We start from the raw sequence: 23,113 nt of genomic DNA, 5'->3' as shown, positions 1-23,113 counted from the left end.
TACTTATTAAAAACATGATTTTGAATGAAATTACAATGTAATGCAAGTCCTATTTTATACTAAACACAAATGAAACGTAGTCTAATTCAAATACCACATAAAAAATGCAAGTTTACTAAAAAATTCCTAAAATACCCCTGGGCTAAAGTTGTCCCAATTTCTCTAGGTTATCCAACAGGTATTGCAGAAAAGTGGGGTTATTCTTGATTCACCAGAGGAGCAAAAGAAGAAGGTTTAGTGATATAGCTATAATATTGTGATTTGTGAACAAACTTGAAACTATTAAAACCCTTATACATTGGAAACCCTTCTGTTGAGGATGAGCATTTAGACACATATGAACTTTCAATACTAATTTATAAGTTTCCTCTTTCCTGTGTTTATACTTTATAGTTGGATTTCAAATTTTTGTTTCTTTATGCTATAGAAAGTTTTAGATATTTAAATACTATATGCTAGTCTATGTTGAGGTTTGAATAAGATTCTACTTATTATTCATCATACATCTTAATGCGTGTATTTACGTGAAACAGGTTGTTGTGGAAAGAATTAAAAACAATGTCATAGGTGACAAGATTGATCCAAAAGCTGTACTAAATTTGGATCCTGGTCTTGGTGTTTTGGATACATTTTTTGCCAGTTTGTCAATGATTCTTGTCAGTGAGGTATGTTCTTTCCCTATCTTTTTTTATAGGCACACATAAGTTTCCACAAATGTTTATTTCTCAAAATTACATTACCCAATATTCCATTTATTGCTTCCATCTAGATTGGAGATGAAACTTTTATTATAGCAGCTCTTATGGCAATGCATCATCCAAAGTCAATTGTTCTATCAGGTGCACTCAGTGCTCTGTTTGTAATGACTGTAAGTTTGCTACTTTTCTTTTTTACCCTTTTCATATTTTAGTGAACATAAATGAAAAACATATATTTTAGTTTGCTTCTAAGTTTAGTTTGGTTTTATTTGGTATGTAGATACTTTCTACAGGGCTTGGTAGGATTGTTCCAAATCTAATATCAAGGAAACACACAAACAGTGTTGCTACAGGTATGTATTGAGTATATATATATATATATTAAAATTCAATTTAAAATATGAGGATTGTGAGACATCTAAATTGTTTTTTTCTACAATGCAGTTCTTTATGCCTTCTTTGGGCTGTGTTTGCTCTATATTGCTTGGAGATCAGATTCAAAAGCATCTCAAAAAAAGGAGATGGAGCAAGTATGTTTTCTTTTTCCCCATTAAGGGTTATAGTTTTTATATAAATTTAGGCTTTACCTCATTATTAAATACCCAAAAAACAATCCAAAAATCTGATTCTATTACAAAATATATGCAGGTAGAAGAGAAATTAGAGTTTGGACAAGTCAAAACAGCTGCACGCAGAAATTAGAGTCTGGACAAGGCAAAACGTTGTAGAAGTTTGATCCAATTTTTTGCAAATCAACAAAGGTGCATTTTGTCTCGTTGACTGGTCAAAAGATAGTATATGTTATGGATGTTAATAAGTTGGGTAATGTAGTAACTCGAATATTTGAAAATGCAGGGATCTTTTACTATCTTTTGAGAAGGCAACAGGGAAAAAACCACTGGGGATCATATTCTATAGGTATATATATAAATATAATTTCAAGTGGTACAATTAAAGAAAAAAAAACTAAATCTTCACTTCGTTTTTTATTTGCAGGGATGGTGTAAGTGATGGGCAACTAATGAGCCGAAAGCAACTTCTTTAGTACAAGAGTGGGGACACTGTTCTCTATAATAATGCGGTTAAATTGTATACATTTTGTTTATATCCAGGTGTTTCCAAGGCGAGAAACATTTCCAGATTTGGACTGTGTTGACTCGGTGAGTTCAGTGGAACAACTCATTATACTTTGAAAGACCTTAACGACCAGGGACTAAAGGTATCTTTTCCTTGATTTTTAGGCTTATTCTAACCTTAATTAGTTGAGCCCTTTAGGAGGTTATTATTAATGTATCTGCATCCATGGTAATGAATCGACACTTGCAATCCAAGTTTTAGGTTAAGCTTCTTATAATTCTTGTATGGTGTCATTGGGTTATTTTCTTTTTTGATGGTGGGATGTCAAAATAAACGGTTCTTATATAGACTACAGAGCGAGAGCTATGTTATTCTTGTCTCTTCAACTACATTTAACTAAATAAACACAATTATCTTATTAAATTTACCTCAAAACCCATTGGGCATTGGTCTTGTAAACACTGAAATCACTCAAAACTCAAAACAGTATATACCAAGAAACAAATATTCAGTAGATTTCTGATATAATGACTTGTGTTGATGCAGTTTTTGCTTAAATATTCAAACATGGTGCAATACAATTTCAAGAAAATCACAAGGGTACCCACTGGAAAAGACTTTGCAGACATAGTCCTCAGTAGAACCCAAAGAGAAACCCCAACAATTGTCCACAAAGGCTATGCAATCAACTGAATTAGAGGTTTTTATATGAGAAAAGTGAAGTTCACACAAACAAACTTTGGTGTTTGCAATTATTGATCCACAGTAAGTCCATGGACTGACTGTTATGCTTATAATGTGTTTTTGGATTGTCCTATACAATGATTTTTTGTTTCTGTGTATTTTGTGCATCAGGTAAAGTTGGTGGAAGAAAAGAATATGAAGCCACTTGATTCAAATCTTGCAGCATTATCAGCAAGATGCAGTAAAGACTTGGAGTTGAATTTGGCTAAGTCTTTCTTGAGTGAGATGGGCCAATGTACAACTTCTTATCCATATAACAGCTGTTTGGAGCATTAGTCTTAAAGAATTATGAAAGGCAAGATGCAACTTTATTTAGTTGGAATTTGATGTAGAGAGTAGATTAGATGCAAATTTAGATATTGTAAAAAATAGAATTGTATGACATTAAATTTTATGCAATGGATTGTATTTTTTGTATATGATATTTTATTTCTATTATGAATTGTATGACATCAAATTTAGATATTGTAAATATTTTTTTTAGAACATTTAAAATTATGATACACAAAAATGTGTGTCATCTTCATTTATGACATGGCCTTTCTTGACAGGGGCTTCCTTGATACGCATTGCGTGTCATAAACATGCGCGTCGTAAGGTTACGACACGCAAATGCGTGTCGTCTTCCTTTATGACAGGGCCTTCCTTGATACGCATTGCGTGTCATAACCGCGCGTCGTAAATGCGCGTCATAAATGCGCGTCGTCTCTCTTTATGACAGGGCCTTCCTTGACACGCATTTGCGCGTCGTCTGAGCGTTTTACGACGCGCAATGAGCGTCGTAAAAGGCCTTTTTTCTAGTAGTGAGAATAATTATTAAATCGAAAAGTCGAGATAAATCTGGGCCATATATTGGAAATATGTCGCTTAAGCGCTACAACGTACTGGGGGGACAAAAAATATTATATTTGATTATATATATATATATATATATATATATATATATATATATATATATATGAATAAGTATGCGTCTGTTCTTACGTGATTATTCATATATGAATATGGCCGTTGCTGAGGATGTGGTGGTGATAATTGTTGTGGTGGTAGCATTGGTGGTGAGGGAGGTGTTGGTGACGATGTCATATAGTAATAAATATGTTCATATATGAATATGAACGTTGGTGGCGAAGGTCATGGTTGGGGCACACATAGCAGTGACTATGGCAATGGTGGTTGCGATGGCTAGTAAATGCGAGAATATACTTACCTTCATATTCACATATGAATGTATAAGTATATTTAAATATCAATAAATATGTGTCTATTATGAAGTAATTATTCATATATGAATATGGCGGTAGGTGGCGGAGGTATTGGCGATGGGATGGGTAGTAGTGGTTGTGGCAGTGGTGGTTATAGTTGTGGGGGCTGGTAAACACGAGATATATTTACCTTTATATTCAAATATGAATAACACATTCGCCTGTAGCAGCTATACACACCTGTACGTTGGAGAGTTTATCGGCAAAAAATGTGGCTAAGTGCTTGTGGTTTATATTTACATATGAATATTACATTCCTCCACCACGCCGGTACGCTAGAGCATTTTTGTTGAAAACATAAATCTATAGCCTGGATTTGGTATCTTGTTCTCAGTTACATAATTTTTCCCATTTGAACGTGTGTGTGTGTGTCTATATATATATATATATATATATATATATATATATATATATATAGGGGACGGTTCACTTGAGATTATGAAAAAATAGAAATATTGAGATTCAACATTAGTCATATATTTCTCATTTGCCGCTCTAATGCATCAACATACCGACACCAGTTGGGTATGCATAATCACAAATGATTATATGGCAGAAAGATAACATCATACTCCCTCCGTCCTATATTTATTTTCTATGTTTGACTTTTGAAGTATTTATTCTCTCTTTTTCTCTTTATATATATATATATATATATATATATATATATATATATATATATATATATATATATATATATATATATATATATATATATATATATAAGTAGGTTCATGCGAAACCATAAATATTTTACGAAAACGTGAAAACATATTTTATCTTATAAAAATAAAACACATGTGCTTTAAAAATTAAATTTATTAGCAATAAATTAATAATAATAAATTTACATTGGAGGTGTGTTGGTAATATAGATTTAAAGGTGGTTATAACAACCGTTTTCTTCTAATTTATTTTTTCAAACCACTTTTAAATTCAAGTTTTCATAGTAAAAATGTTAAAATGCATGTTTTGCTAATATGAAAAATTTTCTCATGTATCATCAATTATCATCATGTAATTTAAAGTTTGGACGGATTTTTGTCTAAAATATAACGTTCAGTTGGCATAATCTCATAGGTTTTTATTGTTTTTGTAAATAATTTAGATTTTTGCATGAGCACTATATATATATATATATATATATATATATATATATATATATATATATATATATATATATATATATATATATATATATATATATATATATATATATATATATATGGGGGTTCAATTGATAAAAAAGGTTGAGAATGAGTGAATCATTCTCATCCACACATTTATTTTGTTGCAAAACACTTAGGCATATCGGTGAAAATAGATAACAGATACATATGTGTTTTTCAACCAAACATGTTTCCTTAAACCATACTAATTATTACCATACTAATTAGAAAGCTATTTTTATCGAAAATGATTTTTAAATATATTAAAATTCATAATTTTTTAATCTTTGTAAATAGACATCCATATTGATATAGTTTTAAGGTAAAATAATTTTTTTAGAGATTTAGCTCTCGTTATTCATAAGTGAACAAAAATGTATCAGATTTTTATTACAGTACATTCATTGTTCACTTATTAATAAAACTTATGCTTAACTTTTTTTACAGTGTAAATATCGTTCATATATGAATATAACATGTAATAAAAAAATTTCTTACATAAAATATATATTTTTTAAATCATCTTTCATCACATGATATATTTACATATAACTAAAATGTATATTAGTTTTTGTCATATGTTATATTCATATATGTATAAAACATTTATAATGTTTTTGTTACAATTAATTTGTTATTCATATATGAATAAGTAGTATAAAACACGGAGTGTTTTGAAAATTTAAACTACTTATTCATATATGAATAATGTAACGCCCCGACTCTTAGTATTGTTTTAAATAAGATTTCTTGGGTTAAGCCCTACTCGACGAGTTGGTTGCCCTACTCGTCGAGTAGCAGGTGGGTGGGATCGCGTGTTAAGTGACCTACTCGACGAGTCCATATTGGGACTCGATGAGTAGGAGATGACAGATAAAACCGTAAATCCCGGGGGTTTGTACCCCTATTTAAAGGGACCTTAGCCTCCTTTGGACCTCTTTACAGCTCTAAAGAGTCCTTGAGAGCCCTTATTCGTGTGTGTGTGCCTTGTATATGTGTTGAAGCTTGAAAAGAGGATTTTTGGAAGGAGAAGACTTAGAGGAGAAGGAGATTGGAGCAATTGGAGTGTGGAAATCAACATTCATCTCAGATATCATCTTCCAGAGGTATCTAAATCGTTATTTTGCTTATAAATCTCCTCTATTGGTTGAGTTTTAGGGTTTTCTTGGAATATCAAGTTGGTATGATGAGCTATGGGCTAGATCTTAAGTTGTAACTCCAGATCTGGACCCTCTTCGGATTCTAGAAGCATGAAGTTGTAGTTTTGATCATGATTGAGGTCTCTCTTGGGCATAAAGCCCCAATAAGAGATTAGATTTGGCATTTGTAGCATTTAAAGCCATGCATGCACGTAAAGTTTGCAACTTTACATGATAAGCATGCCCTAGAAGCTTGGATCTGTAAGTTGGAGCCGCTGCATGGCTCGAAATAGGTCTGTATGGAAAAAGGACTGAATGGACTCGGCGAGTTGCAAGGTCGACCCGGCGAGTCACATGAAGATGACCGTGAACTCGACGAGTTGGATGAACAACTCGACGAGTTGAAGAACAACTCAGCGAGTCAGATGAGTTTTCTCCTGGATATGTATGTGGGTGTATCCGTCGAGTTGCAAGGAGGGAACTCGACGGGTGGCCTTAAAGTTTGACTGAGAAATGAAGGAACTCGACGAGTCACCCTAATGACTCGGCGAGTTGGAATGTGCTTCAAGGAACTCGGCGAGTCGAGGTCAACATGGACTGTTGACCTTGACTGAGGGCTTTGACTTTGATCATGGGTTGACTAGTGGGTTATGCAGTACCTTATAAGGTTAAAGACTTACGAGCATGTTCTGCTATAGGTGGTGGAACCTGTGTCAAGTGATCCGAGAGTTGGAGCTTACCTTCCGAGTCGACATCTATGAGGTGAGTTATCCTCACTATATAGATATGGGTCTACGGCACCAAGGCCGGCCCTTTAGTTGTTATTGTTATGGTATGCTACATGTAGTTATGATCTGTTAGATCGGAATCAGGGTAGACAGTATGTTATTGTCTTATGACCGTAGGGATTGGTATGTTAGTGACCTGCTAGGTCGATACTCTAATTACAGGAGAATTCTATGATTGATGATCAGTGAGATAGATATATTTGATGTTTGTATATGCCAGTATATGATAGTTATACGCACATGGTTATTTGCTTGTTAGTTAGGTTAAGGCGGTCCTGCTTTGTGTTGAAGGCCAACATACCCTATGAGCTGTCCTGGGAGACTATAGGCCCATGTAGCGGACCAGTCATGCCTAAGGCTTAGGATAGATCCAGACAAACTGTAGGCCTAGTAGGGAGGTCTAGTCAGACCGATGGCCCAGTATGCATGTTGATTGATTGATTATTTTTGATATGGTATTGTCAGTGTGGTATTGGTATTTTGGGGGTAGCTCACTAAGCCCTCGGGCATACAGTTTTCAGTTTATTGTTTCAGGTATTTCAGGAGATCATGGAAAGGCAAAGGCGTGACCGTACCGCTCCTCATCCTTATGTTATGATTTTTGGGACACTCTGATGGAAAAGGATTTGAAAATATTTTGTAACCAATTCTATTTGGTTTTTTTTTATGATTGAAAAAGTTTAAATTTGGCCTAAAATTTATGGTTGTTACAAGTTGGTATCAGAGCCTTGGTTTGAGTGAATTGGAGGAAGACTCGTGTGAATCCTGTCTCAAATCAAGGAGATTTTTGGAAAGCAAGTTTTTAAAATGGTTTTCAAAATAAAGGATGGAGGGTGCAGAGGGTACAATTAGCCGGAGCTTGTAAGTAAACCCCAATATACCATATAGTTATTTGATATTCTGATATGTTAGAACAGCATGCTAGTGCTAGGCTAGGGATCTTCGGGAATCACATGAAAGATTTTCCTGATTATATGATGCCTATTAGCCTAGGGTTTCTTGTATGTGGAATTGACATCATAACTGTAGATGTTTAGTGTATGCATCACGTCTGTGCATAATAAAGACCTTATAGCCTGAGAATGTTGATTCGGCTTCCGGGTTGGATTGGATATTCGAAAGTCTATTGGGTCCAGCGTTATGTGCAACTAGCATGCACTAGCGTTGCAGGGGATGATGGAAGTTTCATGGATGTGTGAGTCATGAGAAGTGGTGAGACTAGATACGAGATAGTTGATATTCCTCTAGAAGTGAGGGTTGAGCGCATTTTTATGTTGATGATATTGTTAGGGCGTTGTGGTGATACTTGAGACAAATATGGGTAGGTGTGGAAGGTAGTATAGGCCCGTACTACTGAAAGCACAGGACCCATACGCGTAGCAAGGAAATCACAACCCCTAGGGTTTGTCGATTTTGGTCTCCCGACATTATGTTAATTATCTGATGACTTATATATATATATATATATATATATATATATATATATATATATATATATCAGTATGGTGGTGACGAGACGTGTTGCTTCGGGATCAGGATCAGGATTGGGGTCGGGAGGCAAAGGGTTGGAGGTGCCGGTAGCACCTGAGCCCATGGTTCAGATAGGGACCGAGGAGTTGGATGCCAGGATCCGGGAGATCATGCACGATGAGATTTCTGCTGCGTTCCGAGCACAGCTGCCATAGATGTTTGGGTCGATTAAGATCGCGATGGTGGAGTACTTTGATGAGTGATATGTAGCTCTAGCAGAGACAGGGCTTTCCAGTACCGGGACTTCGATAATACGAAGCCCCCGACATTTGATGGTACACATGATGCGATCAGAGCTATTCGGTGGTTGGCTAACGTGGAGGGTTGTTTCTTCACGTGCTCATGTCCTGCTGACGAGAAGGTCAGGTGTGCTCTGAACCTGCTTAGGCTTGGGGCAAAGGACTGGTGGAGATTGACGACAGGTTCATACTCTAATGATTAGTGGGCTGCTATTACTTGGGAGCAGTTTCGGGATATGTTTCACACCCGCTACGTTCTGCGAGTGGAACGGGAGCGGCTTGCTCAAGAGTTTTTGACATTGAGACAGGATGGGGAGTCTGTGATGGAGATCACTTGGATGTTAACTGAGAGGGCTATGTTTTTCCCGGAGTTTGCGTCAGAGCGGTCTCAGATGACTCGTTATCTAAGTATGCTCAAGACGGATATACGACAGTTTGTGGATACACAACGTTGTGATACCCTCCTGGACATTTAGGAAGCCACGAGGCGGCGTGAGTTGGATATAGATTTGCAGCTGAAGGAGCAGCGTCAGGCACCGACACAGTCTCAGTTGGCACCTAAGCGGTCTAAGACCACTGATACACGATTTGGGGATCATCAGAGCCGCACTTGTGGAAAGTGTGGCAGGGTTCATTCGGGGGTTTGTCGAGCAGGAGGTGGGTGCCACAAATGTGGCAAAGAGTGGCACTATGCTAGGGACTTCCGTCAGTCTGCCCCTCCAGCAGATATGAGGATTTGCTACCATTGTCATGAGGTTGGTCATGTGAAAACCAATTGCCCGCAGCTCGCCGCCAAGCTGGTGTAGGGTTCCGCGCCCGCTACTATGAGGATTGGAGATGGGAGGCTAGTCAAGGTGGAGCCTCCGAAGGCTCAGGTTCGTGCCTTCCAGCTCATGGCCGAGGAGGCCAAGGCAGCATCGGATGTGGTTGCTAGTACGTTTCCATTCACTGTCTCAGTTATTGTATTGGTGTTATGCTTATTGATTGTACCTGTGATTAGGTACGTTTTTAGTAATTTCTTTGCCCGCTTTGGTATTATTTGACTCGGGGGCGAGTCGATCGTTTGTATCTCAGACCTTCTCTAGAGGATTCAGTGTGCCGATGGATGATCTTGAGTGCCCGTTACGAGTTTTGATCGCCAACGAGCACGGGGTTTCTGCTTCTTCGGTCTACCGGGGATGCGAGTTGGAGATTTTCGAGGTGTACTTCCTAATAGATTTGATTTCTATCCCCATGGGGGATGTATACGTGATTGTAGGGATGGATTGGCTTAGCCACTTTAGCGCCATGATCGACTGTGAGGGACAACAGATGGTGGTTCGAACCCCAAGTGGTGGAGAACTTGTAGTATATGGTGAGGGCACCAGGTTGGGATCAGGGTTTTGTTCGGTAGTCAGGGCTCGACAGTATATTCAGCACAGGTGTGCCAGTTATTTTAACATATGTGGTAGATACGCGGGTTAGGGAGCAACCCTCAGTTTCAGAGGTTCCCGCGATCAGAGAGTTTGTTGATGTGTTTCCGAAGTAGTTACCTGGAGTGCCTCCGGAGAGGCGGGTTGAGTTCAGGATTGATCTAGTGTCGGGTGCGGCCCTATCGCTAGGGCGTCGTACCGACTGGCACCGCAAAAGATGCAGGAGTTGTCGTATCAGTTGCAGGAACTGCTGGGTAAGCAGTTTATTCGTCCGAATAGTTCACCCTAAGGAGCACCGATCCATTTTCATCAGGAAGAAGGACGGTTCGCACAGGATGTGCATTGACTATAGGGAGCTGAATAAGTTAATGATGAAGAACCATTATCCGCTTTGGAGGATAGATGATCTTTTCGATCAGTTGCAGGGTGCATCTTGGTTTTCCAAGATTGATTTGAGATCATGATATCACTAGGTCAGGGTGAGGGAGGAGGATGTGTAGAAGACCGCGTTTCGGACTTGTTATGGTCATTACGAGTTCGTGGTGATGCCGTTTGGGCTCACCAACGCACCGACAGTGTTCATGGATCTAATGAACCGAGTCTACAGACCGATGCTCGATTGCTCGGTCATTGTGTTTATAGATGATATTTTGGTGTATTCAAAGACCCGAGAGCAGCATGAGGAGCATCTCAGGGAGCTGCTGGAGGTTCTGCGACGAGAACGGTTGTATGCCAAGTTCTCGAAGTGTGAGTTTTGGTTGCGATAGGTCCAGTTCCTCGGACATCTTGTTAACCAAGAGGGGATTTTGGTTGATCCGGCCAAGGTGGAGGCAGTTATGCAGTGGGAGACTCCGAAATCTCCCTCAGACATCAGGAGTTTCTTGGGTTTAGCGGGGTATTATCGGAGATTCATTTGTGATTTCTCCAAGATTGTCGTACCCCACACTCGTCTAACGAGGAAGGGGGTAGATTTCCGGTGGGGCCCTGAGCAGCAAAGGGCATTTGAGACCCCTGCAGTGATGTTTATGCGAGGCATCGGTGTTGACACTCCCCGAGGGAGTTGAGGAATTTGTGGTGCTTTGTGATGCGTCCATCACAGGTTTGGGGGCAGTCCTCATGCAGAGGGGACGAGTGATAGCTTATGCATCGAGGCAGCTGAAGTCGCGCAAGACGAGATACCCCACGCACGATCTTGAGTTGGGAGCGGTGGTCTTCTCTCTCAAGATTTGGAGGCACCATCTGTACGGGGTCTGTTGCAATATATACACAGACCACAAGAGTTTGAGACACATCATGGATCAGCCGAACCTGAACATGAGGCAACGCAGGTGGCTGGATGTGGTCAAGGACTATGATTGTGAGATCATTTACCATCCTGGTAAAGCGAATGTGGTTACGGATGCTCTGAGCCGCAAGTCGGCTGGGTCCTCTACCCCAGCCAAGTGTATGAGGATAGTGGTGGATTCCCCGCTGGTGGGTTTGGTCACGGATGCTCAGATTGAGGGTATGAGGCCGGAAAACTGGAAGTTGGAAAGGTTAAGGGCGAAAGCACCCGGTTTGTTCAGGATAGTCGCGAATTGTTGACCCGTTACGGTCGGGTTTGGGTTCTGATGTCCGGAGCGATCCGACAGACCGTGATGGAGGTGGCTCATAAGTCTCAGTTTTCTATTCACCCGGGAGCCACCAAGATGTACCATGATTTGAGTTTGAGTTATTGGCGGCCTGGTATGAAGCGAGATATCGCTTGGTTTGTTGAGAGGTGCTTGACCTGTAGGATGGTCAAGGCTGAAGATCAGAGGCCGCACGGTAAGTTGCAGCCTCTGGAGATTCCTATGTGGAAATGGGAACGGGTCGCGATGGATTTCATCATGAAGTTGCCGAAGAAGGCAAAGGGGTTCGATGCTATATGGGTCATCGTGGATCAATTGACCAAGAGTGCCCATTTCCTAGCCATACGGGAGAGTTCATCGGCAGAGAAGTTGGCCGACCTGTACGTCCACGAGGAACTGGGTACGAGACTGCATTTTAGTAGGACGTTCCATTCGTAGACTGATGGGCAGAGTGAGCGGACCATTCAGACGCTCGAGGATATGTTGAGGGCATGTGTCATTGATTTCGGTGGGAGTTGGGATTCCCAACTACCACTTGCATAGTTCGCCTACAACAACAGCTATCATTCTAGTATTGGCGCCCCACCTTTCGAGCTGTTATATGGGCGGAAGTGTAGGACCCTAGTCTGCTGGTGCGAAGTTGGGCACAGGGTGATGGGGCGGACAGTGGTAGTTCTGCAAACTACCGAGATGATACAATAGATAAGATAGCAACTGCAGACCACTCAGAGTCGGCAGAAAAGTTATGCCGACCGACGCCGATCTGAGCTGGAATTTCAGGTGGGTGACATGGTTCTCCTGAAGGTCTCACCCTGGAAGGGTGTGATTCACTTCAGGAAAATGGGAAAATTGGATCCCCGGTATATTGGGTCATTCAGGATTGTTGCTAGGGTTGGCAGGGTAGCTTATAGGCTACAGCTTCAGGAGGAGCTCAGCTGGATCCACAGTATGTTTCATGTTTCGCAATTGCGGAAATGCATTATGGATCAGGAGGCAGTGGTATCGTTCGATGACATTCAGGACGATGAGCGCCTGAACTATATGGAGAGGCCTGTGACTATTTTGGAAAGGAAGAATAAGATTCTGCAAAACAAGGAAATACCTTTGGTAAAGATACAGTGGGAACATCGGAGGGGATCCGAGTGGACATGGGAGCCGGAGGCGGAGATGCGCGAGCATTACCTGACCTTGTTTATTCCAGCGGACTTCGAGGGTGAAGTCTAGATTTAAGTGGGGGAGAGTTGTAACGCCTCGACTCACAGGTATTGTTTTAAATAAGATTTCTTAGGTTAAGCCCTACTCGACGAGTTGGTTGCCCTACTCGTAGAGTAGCAGTGGGGTGGGATCGCGTGTTAAGTGATCTACTCGACGAGTCCATATTGGGACTCAGCGAGTAGGAGCTGGCAGATGAAACCCTAAATCCCGGGGTTTGTACCCCTATTTAAAGGGACCTTAGCCTCCCTTGGACCTCTTTACAGTTCTAAAGAGTCCTTGAGAGCCCTTATTCGTGTGTGTGTGTGCCTTGTATATGTGTTGAAGCTTGAAAAGAGGATGTTTAGAAGGAGAAGACTTGGAGGAGAAGGAGATTGGAGCAATTAGCGTGTGGAAATTAACATTCATCTCAGATATCATCTTCCAGAGGTATCTAAACCGTCATTTTCCTTATAGATCTCCTCTATTGGTTGACTTTTAGGGTTTTCTTGGAATATCAAGTTGATATGATGAGTTATGGGCTAGATCTAAAGTTGTAACTCCCGATCTGGACCTTCTTCGGATTCTAGAAGCATAAAGTTGCATTTTTGATCATGATTGAGGTCCCTCTTGGGCATAAAGCCCCATTAAGAGCTTAGATTTGACATTTGGAGCATTTAAAGCCATGCATGCATGTAAAGTTTGCAACTTTACGTGATAAGAATGCCCTAGAAGCTTGGATCTGTGAGTTGGAGCCACTGCATGGGTCGAAATAGGTCTGTATGGAAAAAGGACTGAATGGACTCGGCGAGTCGCAAGGTCGACTCGGCGAGTCACATGAAGATGACCGTGAACTCAACAAGTTGGATGAATAACTCGTCGATTCCGATGATGATTTCCATAGACTCGACGAGTTGAAGAACAACTCGGCGAGTCGGATGAGTTTTCTCCTGGATATGTATGCGGGTGTATCCGTCGAGTTGCAAGGAGGGAACTCGACGGGTGGCCTTAAAGTTTGACCGAGAATCGAAGGAACTCGACGAGTCACCCTAATGACTCGACGAGTTGGAATGTGCTTCAAGGAAATCGGCGAGTCGAGGTCAACATGGACTGTTTACCTTGACTGAGGGCTTTGACTTTGATCAGGGGTTGGCTAGTGGGTTATGCAGTACATTATAAGGTTAAAGACTTACGAGCATGTTGTGCTATAGGTGGTGGAGCCTGTGTCAAGTGATCCGAGAGTTGGAGCTTACCTTCCGAGTCGACATCTACGAGGTGAGTTATCCTTACTATATCGATAGGGTCTACGGCACCAAGGTCGACCCTTTAGTTGTTATTGTTATGGTATGTTACATGTAGTTATGATCTGTTAGATCGGAATCAGGGTAGACAGCATGTTATGCTGTTATGATCCATAGGGATTGGTATGTTAGTGACTTGCTAGGTCGATACTCTAGCTACAGGAGAATTCTATGATTAATGATCAGTGAGATAGATATGTTTAATGTTTGTATATGCCAGTATATGATAGTTATGCGCACATGGTTATTTTCTTGTTGGTTGGGTTGAGGCGGTCTTGGTTTATGCTAAAGGCCAACATACCCTATGAGCGGTCCGGGGAGACTGCCCATGTGGCGGACCAGTCATGCCGAAGGCTTGGGATAGATCCAGACAGACTGTAGGCCCAGTAGGGCGGTCTAGTCAGGCCGATGGCCCAGTATGCATGTTGATTGATTTATTATTACTGATATAGTATTGAAAGTGTGGTATTGGTATTTTGGGGGTAGCTCATTAAGCCCTCGGGATTACAGTTTCAAGTTTATTGTTTCAGGTACTTCATGAGATCATGGAAAAGTGAAGGTGTGACCGTACCGCTCCTCATCCTTATGTTATGATGTTTGGGACACTCTGATGGAAAAGGATTTGAAAACATTTTGTAAACAATGCTATTTGGTTTTTATTTATGATTAAAAAAGTTTAAATTTGGCAGAAAATTTATGGTTGTTACAAATAACAAAAGAACTGTAACACAATTATGATAAATTTTTTCTTCATATATGAATATAACTTATAAGGAAAACTAATACACATTTTATTCATATGTAAATATAACATGTTATGAGAGTAGATGTAAACTGTAAAAAGTTTATTATATGTTATATTCATATATAAATGATACTTAAACTGTAAAAAAAATCATATTTTTTATTCATATGTGAATAAGAAATGTACTGTAGCAGGGGCAGAGGGAGTAAGGTAACTAGCAGGTGTGCTGGCCCCCTAACATTCTCCTATTTGGATTATTTTACCTATATAGTTTATTATTCTCCTATATATTAGTAATAAATCTCATTTAATTTTTTTAACTTTTAAGCTCAACATAAAATATCATCCTAAGCCTACCGGCCCCCTCTATAGCCCAATTTCTTTAACTTTCTATTGGACAATAAAGAATTACATGCACATAATAAAAAAATAGACCTAATGTAAGTCAGCTACTACAAAATAGGCAATTACAAATCATCGGCAAAAGAGCTAATGCAATTACATTCATCGGCATTGTCTTTTACCAACATCAATTTCTAGAAAACGTAATTTGTGGTAAAAAAAAAACCTTGTTTGAACAATATAATTTGTAATTGATGTTAATATTATGATTGAGTTTTTAATTCTTATAATCATAAGGTAAACATGATCAAGAAATGAACCGTCGATATTTTATCCAACGAAAAACAAAATGTTCACGACTTACAACCACATCTTGTTAGTGATAATATTAGGGTAGATCTTCCTAATAAGTACCCACAATCTGAAAGGAATAGTAATATGAAAGAGTTAATTAATGTTGAATTTGAAAAAAAAATGATATTTCAAATTTAAGAGAGGTAAACTTAAATTCTTTGATTTGTGATCACCGAGTACCACTTTCGATCTAAAGCTATCCAAGTCACCAAGGTGATGATAATCCTCTCCCTAATTAAAGAATACTTTTTTTGGCAGGTGACATCTCCTCAATTCATTTTTCATCAAAGTTAAATTACTCTTTTACCGTTTATTCTTTTACCTAAATTGCCACGGTGTGTTTTTTTTATTTCCGGGTCATATTATATTTTTTAAAATTTTAAAAATACCATTTCAAATTTTGAATCCTTCTGTGTTTGTGATCGAAATTGAATGCACTCCCTAAATATCTCGACAATCCCTCTTCACATCTACCTTATCGCCTCCTCCATCATCACATCAATCTCATAAAATTAACAAGAAATCAACAGTAATTCACCAACAAAGCTCATATACCGTTTGGTTTCTACATTGCATGCTACTGATCCTTAAATAGTGAGATTTAACGTTTTGAATTTCAAATTTCCCTTCATCTCTTTTGAAATCACACCGTAGACTACTTTCTCTCTTGGTCGTTCTCATGACACCCACAACTCAAAACCCTAAACAAGGCCTAAATAGGGTCATGAATTGAGTTTTTGATCAGAGTGAAGGCCATTCATGATTGGATGAAGGCTATGAATATTTGGTATGGATCAGGTTTCTTTAATTTTGGTTGTATTTTGTTTATAGTTTTTCTTATTTTTTTGTTAGCTTCGGTTTGATGTCTATGTTTCAAATTTTTTGCTTCTATTTAATGTCATAGATGATTGATTATGTAAGCAAACAATCTAGAAATTACCTTGATCACTGAGGTACAAAAGAAGAATAAAACACATAGAATAAAGGAGAACGGAAGAAGAAGAACATGAGATGAGATGAACTAGTTTTTTGGAAAATTTCTTTGTTGCTAATCTTTATTAATAAAAACGGGAATAAACTTCATACTAAAACATTAACTCTACTTATACTAGACATAAAAAATTCTAAAACAATTTTACAACCTTAAATATGAAAGACTTCCCAAAAATTCACAAAATGCCCTTACTACTAAAACTAGCCTAGAATTTGAATTAAGCTATTAGATTATACCTCCATCAAAATTCTGCCTGCATCTATATAATAGATTTATGGTTTTATTTAAGGATTTATTTATTTATTTTTTGGATTTCTCATACACTGTATTGTTTATATGGATCCTTATTAGGAAATCAATATGTATTGCGAATGGAGGAATAAGTGATACAAACATGGGTTTTGATATCCCAAATTCCCCACTCTCCTATAATACATCACTTCTCCCTAACTTGTCCTTTATTTTCAGATTTCTTCTCCTCTATCCACCTGGAAAAAACTATGGAAGGTTTGAAGAATTTTATTCCAAGTTACCTATTGATTGCCATCTCTATAGTTCCTCCTTTCTGGGTGGGGTTCACTAAGTGGTTATATGGTTGCCATCCTCTTTCAAATATACATATTTTGATGTAAATTTGGTTATTTTTTTTATTTGGGATTTTAGGTTTGTAGACACATGGTCAAATAAATCCCTTATATTTTCTCTTGAATTATGTAACTGGTGAAGTTTTGCAGGATAAATCAGAGGCGTAACATCTGATATTGACTTAGATTTTTGTTGGAACACGTGTGGTCTACTGATGCTTCTTTTACATCATTACAGGTTATTGATCATGGAAGCAAAAATAAAATCTTGCTAACCATGAATTTAACCAATCTCATTTAGATCAAAAGTTATCTCTAATTATTTGAATATAGGTATTATCTTTTTTAATTGCAAATGCTATCCGGTAATGGACTAACACATACGACTTTTTATGGACATATGTCATTAGCATTAAACACATAGGTCCAGGTTCTTTATGTTCTATAAACCCATTCCATATGTCACTTTTCCATAATTTGTGTTGTCTATTGAGGCAACTGCATATAGTATTTTCCTTTATTTGAATTATGTTGTGTTAAATTAATGGGTCTTAAGAAGGATTGTTTTTGGATATACTTCTGTAGAATGTATCATTTTTGGTTTGATTCTTTTCCATTAAAAAGTTTTACTTTTTTATGAGTTTTTTTGTAGTTTTTTCTTAGAAAACTATATTTTCTTTCATAATTCCACCTGGGAGATTATTGTTGTAAATATTGGTAATTCGAAAGGGTTTGAAAATTGTAGTCCGTGTTACATATTTTTAAAGATTGGAATTCTTTTTGGTGACACAAAAATGATGGTATATTTCTAAAGTGGACTAGACTTTGATGTAATCATAAATTTCTAGATTTTGCTTAGAAGATGAAGTTGCTTACGTTTATAGGGAAGAGTAGGTTATTATTTTACCGAAAGAAATTACTACTTGGTGGGTAGATGCGATTAGGAGTTAGATGACATAAAGCTTCATGGAAGTCAATGGGTCATTTTTTGTGTTTTGCCAGCCAGAAGCTATTTTCTACACTTTCACCTTCTTTTTTAATGTACACATAATTTCTTGTATATCTAACACTCTTACAACCATATTAGTAGGTAGGCTATTAAAGCAAATCAATGGTACAATAACATTTTGTTTCATTAGAATTACTATTAATATTATGTAATCAAAATTAGATGGAAGTTTTCGTAGTCATTAGGCTAGAAATAGAAAAGTCTAAATCAAATTTATATCTTATTAATTTAATAAAATTTTATAAATATATGATGTTTCATAACTATTTTTAATTATCAATATTATTTTTTTCTTACCCGTAGTTTCCACGGGTTGTAACCTAGTAGATGATTATATATTGAATTTGGACCATGCCAAGTTCAAAAATCAAAGTATACTTTTAGTCCTAGTGTAAAGATTTAATTTTAATATATACAAGCTCCCTTTATCCTAAAATCTTGGCTTCACCCCTATACTGTAGTAAAAATCTAATACATTATGAATAATGATAGCCGAAACTATAATTTTTTTCCTTAAAACTGCATTAATATGGATGTTTATTTATAAAGAATAAAAAATAAAGAATTTTGATATATTTAAAATTATTTTTTGATAAAAATAGCTCCTTAAAAATTAAAAAAACAAAAAAAAAAACTATGTTTTTATATATATTAAGGTAATGATTAATATAATTAAGGAAACATATTTTGTTGGAAAACACATTGAATTTCTTTCTCATTTCCATAGGTACAATGAGAGGTTTTGTGACAAAAATAAATGAGTGGTTGAGAATGATATCCTAATTCTTAATATTTTTTATTATATATATATATATATATATATATATATATATATATATATATATATATATATATATATATATATATAGGGTTAGGTTCATGTAAGACAACCTAATTTTGTGAGACCGTGAGACGTAATCCTAACCACTCATTTATTAGATAAAACAAAAACATTTTTAAAATGCAAAATAATTGAAAATTTTCGAAATTATTTTTTTCCAATATTATTTTCAGAATATATATTTTCAAAAAAAAAAGATAAAAAAATACCAAAAAAATAAAAAAATAAATACAAAAAAATACATTTTTTTACATATTTTAATAGAATATTTAGAATATTCTACATATATGTGAAATCTAGTAGATTATTTTAAACATTCTAAAAATCATATTATAATATGTACAGTGTAATATTCTATTTAGAATATTTCACGTATTTAAAAAAAACGGTAATTTATTTTATTTTATTTTTAGTTTTTTTAGTTAAACAAAGTTCCGAAAATAATAATTAAAAAAAAGAGCTTTTTGATTTTTCCTTTAATTTTGCATTTTAAAATTATTTTTAGATTTGGTCTCACAATCTCATAAAATTAATATGGTTTCAAAATGAACCTAAGAATATATATATATATATATATATATATATATATATATATATATATATATATATATATATATATATATATATATATATATATATATATATATAAAAGTGGAAAAGTTGAAACAAGTATTAAGATTAATAGTCGATACCCTTGTAATTCTTCGAAATAGCGATGTTTGACCTCCTCCGTTGGAAACTATACTCGAAACATCAGGCTTTATACCACTGTAGATTAAGAATAACAAATTTGATGCATTTGATAACCAATACGCCATCACATCGTAATTATCTTGATCCTACAATACGGGGAGTCATCATTATAAATTTACAATAGAAATAATCCCTTGAACAAATTCAATTATAATAGTATCTTTGAGAGTTGCAAATCTAAGAAAGAAATACAGAGTGGACATATAAGAGAGATGAGTTAGTGGAAGAGATCTAAGTTTAAATATAGTTCGACTTTCATAACACCAAGGAAAAACAAAGGCACCCACAAAAGCAGACACAACTTAATTAATGTAATAGATAAATAAATAAATGATACCCTTGACTAACTTGATTTCGTGATAATTAAGAATTTTCTAAGAATTACTTGATGAAGTACCTTAATTGCTGAATCAATTAACTTCAAAAGTCTATCAACTACACTTGTTCTTCCAGCTTCAAGATATTTCCAATGAAGAAGACATTTATATATGGTAAACGCTGCAACAGGTTTTCCATAACTAAAACCCATATATTTTGTAGCACAAAGGATAAGGGTGTCAACATTGTCCTACAATCACATTCACACTTTAATAAATAAAAAAATATAACTAAAAACGAACAAGACAAGGAAAAATAAAAATATACAATCTAGTTTTATTGTAAGATCTTAACAGCCAAATCTGACCTTACAATTACGATAATCAAAGTCTGAGATTAAATTTGATTAGAATAATCAATACCTATCTGCCTATCATCACATGAATATGCATATGTACAAATTGCATATTTTGTTAATAAACATACCACCAAAAGTGTATATATATACCGTTTTATAGAGTCAACTGAAAATAAGGAACAAAACAAACTTTTTTTTTAGTAATCTACATGGAAAAAAATTGTTTTTTTATGATATTTTTTATGGTTCTCTTAGATGGAAGGTTCATTTGATACTGTTTTTAAACTTTGCAAGAAAAAAGAGTTGTCACTGATCTTATCTAAGTTATATTAAAAAGTTGCGTATTTTTTAATAAAGATCAATTATTAACAAAGAAATAATGAATTAATTGTTTGCGTCGGAAATTATAACGATCAACGGGCAAGAACGGTTCTAGATTTGTATATTGGAGTCAAATACACGGTAATATAAATAAAAATCACAACATTTTTCGTTTATCTTTTTAGGCCTTGTTTATAATTGACAAAAGAATTGTAATATAACAAAAGTCATACTTTGATCATCTTTACATAGACATATATACAAACAAATTTATCTTTTGAAAACAAACTCATTTTGTTTTGTTGTTTTTTTTCAATATTTATGTTAAATTATAAATAATTATAGATATATATATATGATTATGGCGAGCAAGGGGTGGTGATAGAGTTGGTGGCGGCATATAATGAAATATATTATGATATGTTATAGTTTTTATTTTAGTATATGAAACTAAATTTTCTTCAGAATAATCAAGTGAAAAAGACTTACTTGAATAGTCAATGCTTCCTGAATCCTCTCAGTGACCTTATCCATCGTAGGGCGTTTTGTAAAATTCAAACTAATGCATTGATATGCAATTTCCTTAAACATGTCTAAAGAATGACTATCGATTTGATCTCTCATATGGGGATCAATCAACTTATCTACTACGTTGTGATCATATCGGCGTACCAAATTCATTAAAAACTCCGTCCTATCATCTTCAATACTCCTTTCACTATAAACAAGCATCCCACTCAACATTTCAAACATTACAACTCCAAACGAGTATACATCCGATTCTTTTCTCAGGATGCGACTTTCATTGTAAGTGGGATCCACGTAAAACTGGGTACCCGCAACTTTTGTAAACACCTCGGTATTTGGCAGATTTCTAGCACCAAACTTTGACAACCCAAAATCACAAACTTTTGCAACAAAATTATCATCTAACAATACGTTAGCACTCTTAACGTCTCGATGTATCACCCTCTTGTGTTCTCCAAGACCTGAGTGAAGGTAATCGAGTCCTCTAGCTGCTCCACGACATATCATCAGGCGTTGCGTCCATGTTATGTGACACATCTTATTTGGGTCTTCGAGATGGCGATCCAAGCTTCCATGGACTGCATACTTATATACTATAATCATCTCATGTTCTTCATCACAGTAACCAATAAAAGAGATGATATTTTCGTGGTGGAACATGGAAATCATCTCAACTTCATTTCGGAACTCGTGCTCTCCTTGATAACTGTCTGGACCTAGTCGTTTGATAGCAACTATGAAGTTTTGCCAGCGTTCGGAGAGTTGTCCTTTGTAGACTAGACCGAAGCCACCACCTCCGATGCATCTTTGCTGACTGAAATTTTCGGTGGCTCGTTTGATCTCCTCAAGTGGAATTAGATAATTTTTGAGGTTTACTTGTGAAGAAGACATCGTTTTTGTTTTAGAGAGGCGATGGTGATCAATAGTCGATGTTCGTTTTGTCCAGAAGAGGTTAGAAGGTAGAGAGTGTCACTGTATAGCGAGGATGGAAGGAGGTAGGAGAGAGTGGAAATATATATTTTTTCATGTCATTCAACGTTCGCTCCCATGGGATAACAATGGCTAAAGAAGACAATTCTAATCTTATTTTGGAGCCTACAAAATTTGACGTGTCGTGAAAGAAATGTCGATTCCATAAAAACTAAAGAAAACAATTCTTATCGTTTGGACTCTAACTAACTTGACTATGTCGTAAAAGAAATTCGGATTCCATAAAAGCTAAAGAAAACAATTCTAATCTTTGGAGCCTACCAAATTTGACAATGTCGTAAGAGAAATTTTGATTTCATAAAAATTAAATTCCACTACTTCATGTGTTTTCGTTTGTTTGCAAGACATAAAACAAATTTGAGTGGGAATCAGATTCGTTAAGAGAGTTTTACCCATGTATATAAGCCCGACTTATCTTTGGAGGAAATTTGTACCAATGAGAAAACGACACTTATCAAAAGCTTAAGAATTAATTTACCAATAGGATTACTGGATTAATTAATCTTGCATGATAACCGGACGAGTGATGCAGAGAAGAAAATATTTAATAAATGATATGGCTGGACTTTTGACATTTGCTCACTCTACCTTCTCAACTTCGTACAACAATCTATCCCAAACCCACATCAATGACATCTACATCCTATATAATTTAAGCAGATTTTTGCTAAGTTGTAGTAAGCTATGTATTTCACAGCCAAGTGGCATGTCTAATGTGGCACTATTTGCAAAAAATAGTTTCTTGTAAGGGTTCATTTTCGGCTGTCACTTGACTAAGCTGTTCGATGGAGGTTTTGGGTTGTTCATATGTCC

General features: G+C 36.4%; 1 protein-coding gene across 2 annotated transcripts in view; it reads right to left on the bottom strand.

Moving 5' to 3' along the window:
- Nucleotides 1–22,414, bottom strand: part of LOC111916543 (myosin-14-like) — a 55,640-nt gene extending 33,226 nt beyond the window's left edge. Inside the window, exons 1-3 of one of the 2 annotated variants that reach the window (XM_052764340.1) lie at nucleotides 21,272–22,414; nucleotides 20,183–20,353; nucleotides 19,725–19,871 (exon numbers count right to left, since the gene is read on the bottom strand). In XM_052764340.1, the coding sequence (XP_052620300.1) occupies nucleotides 19,725–19,871; nucleotides 20,183–20,353; nucleotides 21,272–22,201 (1,248 nt within the window). In that variant the 5' untranslated portion in view covers nucleotides 22,202–22,414. The remainder of the gene's footprint in view (nucleotides 1–19,724; nucleotides 19,872–20,182; nucleotides 20,354–21,271) is intronic. The other variant, XM_023912207.3, reaches the window with a different exon arrangement.
- Between the last annotated feature and the right edge of the window lie 699 nt (nucleotides 22,415–23,113).

The sequence above is a fragment of the Lactuca sativa genome, chromosome 1, assembly GCF_002870075.4.
Source record: "Lactuca sativa cultivar Salinas chromosome 1, Lsat_Salinas_v11, whole genome shotgun sequence".
In the NCBI taxonomy this organism is placed as follows: domain Eukaryota; kingdom Viridiplantae; phylum Streptophyta; class Magnoliopsida; order Asterales; family Asteraceae; genus Lactuca; species Lactuca sativa.
Note: the sequence above shows the minus strand (reverse complement) of the source record. Positions and strands in the feature narration are given on the sequence as shown.